Source organism: Drosophila mauritiana, chromosome 2R (assembly GCF_004382145.1).
Source record: "Drosophila mauritiana strain mau12 chromosome 2R, ASM438214v1, whole genome shotgun sequence".
NCBI classification, from domain to species: domain Eukaryota; kingdom Metazoa; phylum Arthropoda; class Insecta; order Diptera; family Drosophilidae; genus Drosophila; species Drosophila mauritiana.
Window position 1 is genome coordinate 14868525 of NC_046668.1, and position 13830 is coordinate 14882354.

The 13830-nt window shown below is 41.8% G+C and overlaps 3 protein-coding genes across 3 annotated transcripts; 2 read left to right on the forward strand and 1 right to left on the reverse strand.

Moving 5' to 3' along the window:
- Positions 1 to 8705: 8705 nt before the first annotated feature.
- Positions 8706 to 9405, reverse strand: LOC117136352 (protein G12). The gene is made up of 2 exons (XM_033297218.1): positions 8875 to 9405; positions 8706 to 8819 (listed from the first exon to the last, which is right to left on the reverse strand). Exons 1-2 carry the CDS (start codon positions 9403 to 9405, stop codon positions 8706 to 8708), a joined length of 645 nt encoding a protein of 214 aa, XP_033153109.1.
- A 1107-nt stretch (positions 9406 to 10512) lies between these two features.
- On the forward strand, positions 10513 to 11664 carry LOC117136351 (serine protease grass). The gene is made up of 4 exons (XM_033297217.1): positions 10513 to 10744; positions 10868 to 10916; positions 10975 to 11150; positions 11206 to 11664. Exons 1-4 carry the CDS (start codon positions 10528 to 10530, stop codon positions 11613 to 11615), a joined length of 852 nt encoding a protein of 283 aa, XP_033153108.1. The 5' UTR covers positions 10513 to 10527; the 3' UTR covers positions 11616 to 11664.
- A 207-nt stretch (positions 11665 to 11871) lies between these two features.
- Positions 11872 to 13039, forward strand: LOC117136350 (chymotrypsin-like protease CTRL-1). Its single transcript, XM_033297216.1, has 4 exons — positions 11872 to 12120; positions 12180 to 12228; positions 12296 to 12471; positions 12532 to 13039. Exons 1-4 carry the CDS (start codon positions 11895 to 11897, stop codon positions 12954 to 12956), a joined length of 876 nt encoding a protein of 291 aa, XP_033153107.1. The 5' UTR covers positions 11872 to 11894; the 3' UTR covers positions 12957 to 13039.
- The last annotated feature ends 791 nt before the right edge of the window (positions 13040 to 13830 follow it).

Sequence of the window (13830 nt, forward strand, 5' to 3'; positions counted from 1 at the left end):
TGTAATTAACAGGCTTCCGACACGACGTGTTTCTAATGCGAATCCGAGTGCATGTATTTATGCCAGCGCCTGAGGTATTCACCTGATCCTGTGTGTGTGTGTGTTGGTGCTGCAGTTGCAGCTGCATTCGCATTAAGCCGCTTATTGTTACAGAGAGAAAAAAGGGTTAAGCCCGTAAGATCCTCGAACGCCACGCCCAAGGGGAACTCAACCACAGAGTATTTTTAAGGATTATAGATTTAAATTACGGTATCCGAGCTCATGAGATTCATTTATCCTTTATGTGCAATGCTTATTGTATTATAAAAAACTATTAATATAAATCCATTAAAAAAGATTTTTCCATACATATAAAAATATTAAATAATATTATTTCTTTAGCTATTATAGTTTGAAAATTGAGAAAACATCATTTGTAATTAAGTGGCACCTGTGTACGAGTGTATTGTACAGTGAAACATGTACAATGGCAGCCGCAGGCTCACCAAAAGACATTGGTTGTGTTCGGGGCAAGCTTTGTGGGTCGATTGGAAAGGGTCTCCTATCCCACTATCCCACTCCAGGCGGTATGCTAATTGTATTCGATAAAAGAGCAACGGACACTTCCGGGGTCTCCACTCGAGGAGGTGACAGCTCCGGATGCAGTGACGCAGCACCAGCTGATCGAACCGGGAGAGCCGTTTTCATGGCCGGCTAATAAGTTAACAGCGGCATAATGGCCTGTTTCCTGCATGAATTGCCAATTATAGTTGTACCCCGTCCAGTCCAAAAAAGTTTCTCTGCCCACCTGTCCGATTTTCGAACCCCCGGGGGGATTCGATGAAAAAAGTGCACTGTCAGCCGGCTGGGGGTTTCTGGTTCGCGTGCCACAGTGATTGATGATCATCAGGATATGTGTATATACAGGACATAGTGTTTGTGTGGGTGTGTGTGTGTGTGTGGGTTTGTGTGCCACCTAATAGAACAAGTGGCAATTGCCATATCAATGATGTTGCCATGCAAAACTAATTTTGGGGGGAGCTAGCTTAACGAAATATAGTTGTGAATTATTTAACAATGAAATCGGCCTCAATTAAATGCACAGATAATTGGATTGGACAGAGAACCAATTTGCTCGAAAATCGGAAATATGAAACTGGAAAGCCTTTAAGTTATCAACGTAGCAGAGAAGTTAATAATATGGAAATGGAATTTGTCATTTCAAACAAACCGTTTAAATACGTGCTTAAGTTATGCATTTAAATTGATTACAGTTTCAGTGCGTTTAGAATCACTTGAGTAGTCCACATTTTGATAGCATTTAGGTAAGTTAGATTGGGAAAAAAATATTCTTCAGCAATTTTAGATAATTCTTCAATTTATACTAAAGATAGTTTTTGACGCATAGAGTTCGAAAACTTTTTTAAGTAAAATCAAACACAATATTTTATACTGGTGAAGTTTTAAATAATTTCTTGAAAGGTAATTATCCACATTATTTCAACCATACCAAAACAACCTTTCAAAATGTAGTTATAATTTTTCAACAAATTTGCTTGAAATATTTAGTTCAAGAGGTTCATTAGGAGAGCCCAATAGAGAGGGATTCGTTTTAATTAAACACGAAATAAAACCATTTTTGGAGCACCGAAATACGTAGCCGCAGAAATAAATCACTCTTTTCGCCACTCACCTAGTTGTGAAACGTAGCGCAACATTTAAAAATCTTTTAAGCATGCAACTAAGCCCGTAAATTCCGATCGAATTGAATTAGTTACAGCTAAAAGCCCCCGTGGCACGCACGCACAAATTGCTGCCACCCCGCAGCAACATCGGCATCAACATCAGCAACATTCGCAGCAGCGGCAGCAGCAGCAGCAGCGGCAGCATGCCGCAGGCAAAGCCAGTAAAATCCATTAACAGCCTCCAAACTGGCCGCAGTGTTAATGATTGCCGCTTATCTGTTTCTCGAAACGATTTTGGGCGGCAAATGGCACGCCCCGCCGCCCACTACACGCTGGTGTTACTTATTAATTACAAGGTTTTAAATTAATTACGCAGCTTAAAATATTAACACCGCTGCCAGGGTAACCCCAGCTTACTTCATGCCGCAGCGTTTCGCAGGAGTAAGTAAAACTGTGGCAGATTGATTTGGCAGCACAACGGACTGCGGACTGAATACCAAAACGAATTTCCCAGCCAGTTGCTTCGTGGGTAACCATTAATCAGCGGAGCAAAAGAAAAACGCCGGAAAATGCGAGTACGAGTATCTACTGCGGATCGGCGGATAATACTGCTTGCTCCGTTTTCACACATCAACGGACACAGGAGTAAACTTTTGAAACTGTCAAATTGCTGTGTGATTTGCTGGCAAATAATAAACATGTTTAGCGAATAAATTCATCAAAACTAGCGCGCGAAAGGAGCGCCAGCAGTTGGGGCAAATCAACCGACAGGACTAACGAGGAGCCAACAACACACACACACACACACGCACACACCTTCGCGCATACGGAATGCAAACAAATGGAAAACGTCGACGGCACACGCAGGTGCCGCACGCAAGTCCCAGTGGGTGGTTGGGTGGTTTGCTGTGGGTGGTGCTTGGTGGCGGCTCCACAATAAACAGAACTAACGAAGAGTTGGCTTCAATCGCTGCCGCCGCCGCTGCTACTGTCACATAAAATGCAGCGATTTCAGCATTCCGAATAAACACACTTGCACAGCAACAAAAAATATAATTAATTATGTTAAATCTAAAAATGTTTTAAAATAAATAAGAAATCAGTACTCTTCAACAAGTATGGTATAAGTATATAAAGTATTTCAAATAATATGTTAAAAGTATCTCATCGGATAAATAAAATATAGCTTAAGAATTTAGTAAGTCATTTGATTTTTGCCTAAATTGCTTAAGAAAGTTAACTTTTTTCTTTGCGTGCCACTACTGTGTTTCGTTATGGATTTGCAAACAGTTTGTTATGGCGCAGTGTGTACTGTAGATGGGGTGATTAGTTCCTGCTGTTAGTATTGTTACTCCTGTTAGTCCTTTACACAGCTACTTTCGGTGTGTCCCTTTTCATTGGCTGATAACTTTGCCTGCCGGCCGGCCTTTAGTTTTCTCTTTGATTTTCTTTTTACCAGGGCTTTTGCCCGTCTGGATTTGGTGGCCTACAGATTGAGCGCTTAATTTGTTAAGCTCGAAAAGTAGAAACTCAAACAAATCAGAATATCTGACCGAGAGTCAAGGCGTATTTGCCTTTCTACCTATGTTTGTGTTCATTTTGCTTTTTTCTGGGCTATTTCGGGGGGATTCTGTGGGTGCCCAAATGTCTGGTGGCTTCCATCAGAGGAGCAGCTTCAATCAGGCGGCCCACAGGAGCACCCCCATTCGCATAGAGAAACGGAATTTGTGCGGCTGACATCGGGGGCACGTTGTTTGTTCGTTACGTTTTTACCCATTTTGAATCCTTTTTGCCCCGTCCGAAGCTGAAACTCACCTGTTCGACCCGCTGGCCTTTTGCGAACGCTTTGGCTGCTCTATTTTTGGCTTTTGATGTGCAGGAAGCTCATCATCAAAGGATCCCCCAGCGGACGTCGTGATAATTGTGCTTGTGTTTGTATGTGTGTGTGTGTGTGTTTTTTTTTTTTTACCCATTTATGCTACCTGCATGTCGCATTTTCTTCGGCCCCCCGTCGCTCGATTTTCCGGACATTTTTTTTATCCTGTTGTTTGCACTTGACTTTTTGCCGGTTTCTTTTGCCTTTTGGTCGTGGCCATGTGTGATTTTTCCCTTTTTTTTTTGTATTGGTGTTTCTGTTTACAACTGGCAAATATTGACCCGCATTGATTGTCGTTTTTCCGCTTGTAAATTACTGAACTGAGGGGAATGAATGATGATTTCGAGCTAAAGATCAAGGTGGGACCTGACCTATAAGATACTTTCACTATTTAAGCCTTAAGCGATGTAGTTTGATTTGACTTTGTTGATAATTGGTAATTAATTGGTCAGCGATTGATTTCGTTTATTTCCTTCGTAAGAAAAAAAACCAACAAAATAAACTAACTGCGTGGGATTAACTTATGTTATTACTTCTGGCCAGACTTTCGCTTTTCCGGCTGAAAAGAAAGTAATTGGCTGAAGCTGGAAGTTCGGTAGCCCACTAAGGCCATTTAACAGTTACAGTTATGACTGGCACTGCCACAATATTGAGCCATTTTATGTATATTTTTTGTGCGATTCGACTTTATTTCATTTTCGGCGTCATCGTTAAAATGGCTTTTATTATTTCCGTTGGCAGCGTTATTAATGTTGTTGTTCTGCTTTTGACTTCACTTCCGGCCCGCACACACACACGCTCATTTTCCCACGCATGTGGCCGTGTGTATGTGTGTGTGTGGGCCAACAATTTATATTTTTCAATTAAGCAGCAAAAATTTTACGCTTTGTTTCATACAAGTGTAATAAATTTCAACTACCCTTATTGCCTCCCTTTTTGCTCATGTTTCACTTCATTTGGCCGCATATGTACTGGCATTTCGATTGGGGTTTGTTGCCATTGTAGCCGCTGTTATTTTCCAGCTTTTCATCTTGTTCTTATTGTTGCTCGCACAATTTTCGCGTTATGGTTTAATTTTTGGAACACGCGTGTAATTGATAGCCGCCCTCGGCTTAATTAATATTATCGTGAAATTCGAACATGCAGGAAAGTTGTAGTTTTTAGGGAATAGTAAAGCATTTAGCTGATTTCAGCTGCGAAGGTTTAATTGCAAGGCAGATGGTGGGATTTGAGATGGAAATGGAAGCTAGAAAGGCAGATAGAGAGCATAAATCATCAAAATTAGACGAAGTAGTGATGCATTCCTGAGCTAATGTGGCTAAGAAGGCTGTCTTCTATAAACATACTAGATAAACTAAAGGTCCTGCTCAATCTCTCATCTTAGTATACTATCTTTAAGCTTATCCAATGAAATGAAATTCCTGCTCACCCCTGGACTTCTATGATTCACCACGGACAAACACAGCATGCAAAGATACACTGCTATATGTGCGGTGTCCACAAACACATCCCCAACCAACGGAGCTCCCCAACAGCCAGTTTCATTAAACAGCTCTTGTTGGCTGTAAAGTGCTCGTTTAGCACAACGCTTGGCTTTTTGTTTTTGTTGTGCAATCATCAAACGGTTTAGCTGTAAAACTAATTGCATTACATCAATTTTTCTGTTAAAAGTCAATAACCAATCAAACCCCAGACCCCGCAGTCACCAGGAAACGAATGGATGGAAGTACGAGCTCGACGGACGGACGGATGGACTTTCGGAATGGAGCGCGGTTCAAAGTTCGAAAACGTGCAGTTAAATGCACACAGACACGCACAAACCGACGAATGTGTGTACGTTGATATACAGAATGATATGGGGCTGGGTAGACAACCGGTCGGTGGTCAATTTAATGGCAGCGGGCTGGGGTTTTACGGGGTGCGGATCCATTGAAGAGACGGATGTAGCGACGAAATAATGACAGGAGTAATCACATTAGCCCCCAACAAATACTTTTGCAGGCGGCGCAGGGTTGCCAACGCCCCCGAATAATTGTTTCAAATGGAAGTGGTACGCTGGCAATCAAGAATGAGATTGCCATTTGCAGATTATCGAATTTCGCTTGGGGTTGCCTTCAATTCGCCCAATTCCGTGGGTGGACGAGCTAAGAGGATCTGCCAGCGAGATGACAGCCCTGTCACTATGCTCAGCTTACACACTGAGAAAAATACTAACTTAGAAGTCATGAGCATAGGTAATAATCTTTTGAAATATGTATATTTTGAATCTAATTTCAAAGACGAATATGTTGTATACAGAATAGGACTGGAATCAATATGCCCTATGCTAGGGTACACACAAAATCGGTAAAGTAGAAGTATCCTTATTATGTTTTTACTTAATAGGTATTTGAAAAAAGAATTGAAACTTAGAATTTATTTTGTTTCAGTGCACTTGCATACACAAAGACAAGCGCGAGTTTCCCCCCAAAACGCAGCCACGATGACGTGTCCATGCAGCCCCTGTCAACATGACCCCCAACCTTCGACCCCATACACAAACAAAACCTATCAGTGGGGGGGCGGAAATGGGGCGGCTGGGAAACGGGGCGCCAAATGCTGACGGCGCAGAGTGACCAGTTGACCAGCCCTAGACGAACGTTAAATCGTTAATTGATTACGGGACAACATTGATTGTTGTTGTTGATTTTTATTCTTCCTTTTTTTTTTGCCAATTTCGCTGGCAGTTTTTTTCGTGCACTTTTGACGCTTGGTTTGGAGTGGGAAGCTTTATTTGGCCGAAGGATTACGCCGCGGGCTCTGCAGGGAGTAGATGTAACCCCCAGCTCTAATGAGTACCAGGACGAGTCGGAGTACAAGAACTGGATATGTCCTGCAGCGTTTTAAAACTAATTGTTAAGCAAGCAGGCATCCCAGTCGAACGAACATCCATGTCACGTACGCACAAACCGCAAATACAGACAATCTGGTCGAAATATAACCGGCAGCCAGTGAACAGGATGGAATCGGGTTATGGGATGGCTGGGTGCTGGGGGTTTTTTGTGGGTGCCATAAGGATGCTTTGAAATAGAGAACGCCAGCACTGACTCCTGTAACTGATATTGCAGTTAAGGCGGTAACGAGTCTGCCGCCCAAGGAGCAAAAAAACAAATCGACCACTCCTGCTGCTGCTGCTACTGCTGCTGCCACTCAAAATTCTGGCCACCCGAAAAAAAGGCCAAAGGGCTGTTGGCCAAGCATGAAAACAAAATACGAATGAGGTAGCAGCGAGCGGTACTCCTGACGAGCATTTTAAGCAGCAATTATTTACTTTTACTTGATGCCGAATGACAACAACAGCAGCAGCAGCAACAGCAGCAGCAGCAGCATGGAGTTGGCATAACAAGAGCCTCGTAGCATAAAATTCAATTTAACTATTTTGCAAAATTCATTTCCAAAATTCGTAGCATAAATTCCAGTTGTATGAATGCATTTTGAGGAGCATGTCTAAGGGCTGGACATCGGGAAGGTAGGGAAGGGAGTGAGTCGAAGAGCCAGGGCACCACTAGCAGAAGTGGGACAACATTGTCTAGGTTACTAATTGATATACTAGAGTGCACTGTATAACACGTGTAGAACTAGTTTCCCAACAAATGCCAAGCCAGTAACTAACCAAGTCAATGCACTGAAAACAATTGCAGTCATAGTAGTTGCTAGAAAAAGGAGATTTAAAGTATCTTTGTTCACTTTGTAACTCTCACTCTCTATGTATGTATATTATAATGTTTTCAATAATGTAATAAATGCTTAAAAAATAATATTAATAACGACATGTTATATACATGTTTAACAAGCAAATAAGAAAGCCGCTCGTTTTTCTTGCCCGTGTAGTTGCCGCCACGTAGAGCTTGTTATTTTAATTTCCGCCTAAAAGTATGCAACAAATTGAAAGGATTACACAAAAGTTTATGCAATGCAGCAAGAGCAGCAGCAGCAGCAGCAGTAGCAGCAGTAGCAGCAACAGCCAACTTAAAACGGCAAGACAAATGCGACAATTTAAGCGCGTTTTGGACCGCTGGCACGCCAGCAACATGGCATAAAATTAATGTCAAGCAAAATGGGGAAACAGCAAAAGCAGCAGGAGGAGCAGCGGAAGTAGGAGGGGGAGCACGAGGAGCAGCAAGAGCAGCAAATAGGAGCCGCAGGGGGCCAAATGCCAGCTGAGGCATCGCATTCGTTCCCATTCGCCGCCTCTGCATCTCTGTCAGCCAAAAACTGCTGCAAAATGATGTGGGCCGTGCCGGATCGGCTTGGCTTCGCTTGGCTTTCCAGCTGGCCATATGTGTGTGTGTGTGGGTGTGTGTTGTGGGCGTTGCGAGTGCAACAACTTTTGTTGCATATTCAGCAGCAATGGCTGCAACATCAACGGCAACAACAGCAAACAGCGATGGCGGGCGCAATTTGGTTCATTCGAAATAAACTTGGCAACGCTTATATGGCCGCATTTTGTGGCAAATAAACTTGCAACTGCCAGCCATAAAAACTATGTCGATGTCGACAAATTATGCAGCAAACACGACAGCATAAAGTCCTCATTCTGCTGAAATTTATCACCGACTTGTCAGTGGGACTTTTAGGCATCCGATATCAGTCCATAACTGGGCCCAAAAGCCGAATCAATGAGGCATTCTCTGCAAATTGCGTCAGCAAGATGCATTGCCACCCCACCAGAAGATTCACCAGATTTTTGTCATCGTGAAACGACCTGGATTCCTGTTGCACTAATGATGGCATATTGTGCGTGTGTGCCAGCATATGACGACAAGGATTTTCCCTTTTGCTGATTTTCGACATTGTACTGACTGCACATCACGTGAAGAGGTTGCAGCTAAGTCCCAAAGGTCATGTCTATATGATGATTTTGCAATTGTCTATTTACACAAGGAAAATGGTACGAAGTTTTAAATAGGAGACTAAAATGTAAGAAATAATATAAAAATACAATATAATATATATTTACACATATTTCCATGAACCACACAGTAACATATTAGTAAAAAAAAAACCAATAGTTCATTTTCAAAAGATTTTTAAAATTACTTATTTTATAAAATAAAACAATCCTAATATTTCAAGAATTATTGCAAAATTTCAAGAACATGTTTTAATAGTCAAATCAACCGAACCTAGGAAGTCTTGGGACCCCAACTGATTACCTCAAACACGATTTGAAGTATTTCATCCACGTTGATGCTCTTCTGACTCAACTTTTTTATAGGATCCTGGAGATCTCTGGAAAGCTGAGATAAAGAGGAGCGTTAGAAATACTCGACAGGATACATTTAAAATACTTACTCTGGCCCGCTGCACCAGCTCCCTGAACTCCTTATCCCTCAAAGCCTTGTAGAGTTTGGCGAATTCAGGGCTCTGTTTCGACTTCTGTGCTATCAAGGAATAGATTCTGGTCCTGGGCAAACTATGCATAACCTCCCAAAGGAAGGTGGTCAAATCGCGTCGCAGCATCAGTTCCACGGGTACAGTGCGCGACAGCTGATAGGCTCGCAAACGAGTTGGCAAGCTGTCCACCAGTGTGGTAATATCGTAGCCCGACCCGTAATCGCTCACATAGTTAATAATATTCACAAAATCCGGAGCGGCACGAACTTGCTGCCAAGTGGCTATGAACTCATCGCTGCGCACAAACTCCACTGCCTGGCGAAACTTGGGATCGAAGATATAGTATCTGGCGGATATATAACCAATTCTGCGACGGGGAACCAAGGCTACGAAATCCTTGAGATCTTCTCGCAAGCCGCCAAAAGCTGTTGCCCAGCAACTGATTGCCGAGATGAAAAGAATAACCGACACGGAGGTGGAGAAAGTCATTATGAGACTCTTAGAGTTTTGGTAGCGGCCAAGCTTTTTATACTTTTGTGGGTACAATATTTACCAATGGCTTTGGCGGCGGGGGTGTGCCAGGTGCTAATTGTCAACTGTCACCAGTCTCATCAACTATTTGGACCGCACAAACTATTACACAGCCGAAAAATCTGGCCAAATATATAAACCTTTTAGATATTATTTGGATAGATATCATTCTAATATCATATCTTTATATAGATAGCTTTCATGAAAAATGTAACTCTTGCAAAAAATGTATTAAGAGGCATATGTGTATTAATGAATTATTTTAATGAAAACCATATTATTATTATTTTTTCCACTGCACACTTTCGCTTTCACCGGCACTGGGAATAAGTACACAAGCCACAATCTGTAGCCAGTATTCAAAGCAGCGACTTCGCACATGATAAACAAGATGCATGGTCAACAAACGTTGGCCAAACCTCGATAAATCAAGTGAGACATTCTTTTGTCTGGCCCAAACTGACTGTAATTGCTCCCATTTGTGCATTAAAAATAATGATTGATTCAGACTCGGAATGCATTTCCTATCCCAGTCCGCCACAGCACACAAGCTTGAATACATTGTTCTGTTGTGTCTGCAGAAGTCGAAAAATTAGAATTCAATTGCGTGATTTATGCATTCGGCAAATTTACGAGCCTTCTGAGAATTCCATGCCTATTCACCCACCACCACCTCGAACCGAAGAAAGCCAGACTTCATTGGAGTAAACCACAGAACATTTGCGTGGTCACACAATTTATTAAAGCGAAAGCTAATGTAGATTATAATTAATTGCTCAAATTTATGCTCGCACTGCCAAAATGCTGGAAGAACCAAATTGCACATGGCACATTTGAATGATAATCATTTTTACACATTAAATAGTAAGTTATTACATAAATTACAACACACTCTATAAATATAAAAAGATATTTGCAGCTATAAGTGTATAACGTTAGTACGAATATGCTTCCATTAAAACCTTTGACTCACAATCAGAGTTTACTCATAAGTATATTTCTGATAAGTGAATCGTTTTTACTGCAGAATTTTATTTACAGCATTGCAATCATTGGTCAGTTGCATTCGACAGCTTCGAGATGAAACAAACGCTTATTCCTGTACTGCTGGCTTTTCTTATCCTGGGACACCGAATATCTATAGGATATTCGTATCTTCTGGAATGGGATTGCGGCCTTTCGAAATACACCTACCGGATAACTGGCGGCAGAGATAGTCCGTTGATGCTCCATCCATGGGTGGCCTATTTGCATGTTAACTCCAAATTCATTTGTGGTGGCTCGCTTCTCAATCATTGTAAGTACCAGAGTGTAGAAATTATTCAACTGGAGGCAAGTTTTTGAATCCAGAATATAGAAATAAGTAAACTAAAGTAAGTTATTGAATCCATCGATTTAATAAGTTTTTTTCGATTTTTAGGGTTTGTGTTGACTGCTGCCCATTGTTTTAGAGATACGAATGCTAAGGTGTAAGTAATATCTTAATATGGAAAATTTAATTATTAATACCTAATAATATTATTAAAGCTTAGTTCGATTGGGCGAGAACGATGCTAGTCAGAAAGTTGATTGCAATGAGGTTGAATGTGCGGACCAACATTTAGAGTTTATGATTACGCAAAAGTTGATCCATCCGCTATACAGAACAGCACACTATTACGATATAGCGCTGGCAAAACTCAACCGATATGTTGCATACACAGGTAAATCCCTTGACTATGCCCCTAAACGGTATGACTAATTACTTAATTACCTTAGATAGCATACGTCCGATTTGCTTGATGCTGAATCCAAACTGGCAGGGATATCTGGACACCATCAAATACTTTATTATAACCGGCTGGGGTGCCACCAATGCATCCGAAGTGAGCGACAAGCTGCAACTGACAAGAATCCCCCAAATCGATCGATTCACATGTCGCTACCGGTTTGGATACATGGTTGATCGTACCCACATTTGTGCTGGCGAAAGTAAACATTATGTGGGCAAGGGCGATTCTGGAGGTCCGCTGGGAATCATGGTGGATTATAATTACGCCAAGCGTTTCTTTCAATTCGGAATCGTTAGCCATCTTCGGCAACCCTTTCAAGGTGTTTCTGTATTCACGAATATTTTGAGCTACTCGAATTGGATCCATCGAACCATAATCTCGAATAGCGGGTATTGAGAAAGGAAACAATCGAAACTAACTTCCTAAATAAAGAGAAATAAATAAATAATTAAAAAAATGTATATACTCGGGAACTTCAGTAGAAGTCAGTAGAAAGAAGGCTTTTATAGAGTTTCAAGCGATAGCTTTATACCCTCTGCAAGGGTATAAAAATTCCATGAATCTACATTTCTTATAATGGTCACTGATAATGGATCATTAAAAAACCCACTGAGCAGCCGAAACAACTGATAAGAACGTGGAATTACTTTGAAGCTAAATCTTCTCTCAGTTGCAATGTCGAGCCTGAAGATGAAGTACATGCCGTGCTTACTGGTTTCATTTATTATTGCCAACCAACTTCCCTATGGACTCACCTTTTTACTTGAACCCAATTGTGGCCAAAAAGCGTTTCAAATGCGCATCTTAGGCGGACAGGATGCTGTGCTAAGCTCAACACCATGGATGGCTTTTCTGCACAATCACTTGCAGTTCGTGTGCGGCGGTTCACTTATTACGAGAGGTGTGTGCTAATATTAAATATTATTAAATAAATTCAGACAAAATAAAAAATTCTTTCAGAATTCGTGCTCACCGCTGCGCATTGTGTGATGCCCACTCCCAAAAACTTGTTGGTATTCCCGAGAGCTTTTTGAAATATATATGGTGTATTAATGATTGTCGTTTTACGACTTTAGAATGGTTCGACTGGGAGAGTATGATTTGACCAGACAATGGGATTGCATTAATGACGTCTGTGCCCCGAAGTACAGGGAATACATGGTAACTAGGATCTACACGCACCCCAGTTATAGGTCGATTGCAGCCTATGATTTAGCATTACTGAAACTGAATCAGTCAGTTGAATATACAGGTAATAGACTCTTTAGCTTAAAGTTCTGCCAATAAATTGGGAAATAATTATATTTTGCAGGTGCCATTCGTCCAATATGCTTGGTAATGCCTGAAAAATTCCACGAATGGTATCGGTTTGTGGATTCTGTTAAAGAATTCACTCTTACCGGCTGGGGTGTGACCGAAACTGAGCCTGTTAGCCATGTACTCCAAACCGCCAATCTCACCCAGATCAATCGGGGAACCTGCCACGACCAGCACGGATTTTTCGTCGATCATACCCACATCTGTGCCGGAAGTAGCGATTCATTTGCCTGCGTCGGGGACTCTGGCAGCCCACTTGGAATGGAGGTGGAGCACAATGGAAGAAACGTCTACGCTCAAGTGGGGATTGTTAGCCGTGGGCCCAAGTATTGTGATGGGGTTACCGTCTTCACAAACGTTCTAAGCTTCACCGAGTGGATTTTCAGAACCATTTTATACGACGCGAAATACATGTCCTAAACAGAACACATGTCCCAGTGCCAGCACAACTATTTAACTTTAAACTATTAAATATACCCCTAAAATTCTTGTGTATTTCGTAATTTTGCGATTGAAATGACAATGCCTTTCAGTGTTATTAAATTTGTTTTTCAATGCCATAACTTTAAAGCAGCTTCTTGTAATCAATTCTAGCTCAAGAATTTATGCTTAAGTCCCAAATCAGTTTTAGAATCTCTTTTAATCTGAAAAGCCGCACAAAAGGCAGACGGCAATAAATTTGCATCAATATCGATGCTGCAACAATTGGCAATATTCTGTGGCCAAAGCAAACAAATAACCGAGCCGAAGGTGAGTGTTCGATTGTAAAAGGATCTTCCGCCCAGGACGAGGACGAGGCCAGCAAAGTTACGTGTGTTTTGCGGGGCATTTGCTGCTATTGAGGACAAAAAACGGAAATGGAAATGGCAACGAACGCGTTACGTGTGTTTTTTGGGCTGGGATGGGATGGGATGGGGGTGTTGGCCCAAAAGTCGACTGGAGGCCTCAGTCCGTAACGAATCGCACCACCCACGGAGCCATCAGGTCCCGTGGAGCTGAATTGCTGCGGTTGCCGGGTTGCCAGTTTAACCAGTTAACTGGCTATCGTGCGTAATAAGCTGCAAAACGCTTTTGGGCCCCGTCTTTTTGGCCATTGTCCACCTTTGAAGTTTGTTTATGATTTTCGGATGCTGCACGCACACGGCAAAAAGCGTTAACCGCATTAGATTTAGATTTGGCGCTTGTTGTGCGTACTAGTGAGATTTATGCATTTAGGAAATTAAACATCCTGTGCGGCTGGACATTTTTAAAGTTCGCTACCCTCGTTTCGCTGGCTTAAAGGTGTGTGTACACT

Coding starts and splice junctions, on each gene's coding strand:
- LOC117136352 (XM_033297218.1), bottom strand. CDS start 9,405: ATGACTTTCTCCACCTCCGTGTCGGTTATTCTTTTCATCTCGGCAATC. Junction 8,820..8,874: donor AGCTGGTGCAGCGGGCCAGA/GTAAGTATTTTA, acceptor TCTTTATCTCAG/CTTTCCAGAGATCTCCAGGA.
- LOC117136351 (XM_033297217.1), top strand. CDS start 10,528: ATGAAACAAACGCTTATTCCTGTACTGCTGGCTTTTCTTATCCTGGGA. Junction 10,745..10,867: donor TGGCTCGCTTCTCAATCATT/GTAAGTACCAGA, acceptor TTCGATTTTTAG/GGTTTGTGTTGACTGCTGCC. Junction 11,151..11,205: donor CCGATATGTTGCATACACAG/GTAAATCCCTTG, acceptor TAATTACCTTAG/ATAGCATACGTCCGATTTGC.
- LOC117136350 (XM_033297216.1), top strand. CDS start 11,895: ATGTCGAGCCTGAAGATGAAGTACATGCCGTGCTTACTGGTTTCATTT. Junction 12,229..12,295: donor ATGCCCACTCCCAAAAACTT/GTTGGTATTCCC, acceptor TTACGACTTTAG/AATGGTTCGACTGGGAGAGT. Junction 12,472..12,531: donor TCAGTCAGTTGAATATACAG/GTAATAGACTCT, acceptor TATATTTTGCAG/GTGCCATTCGTCCAATATGC.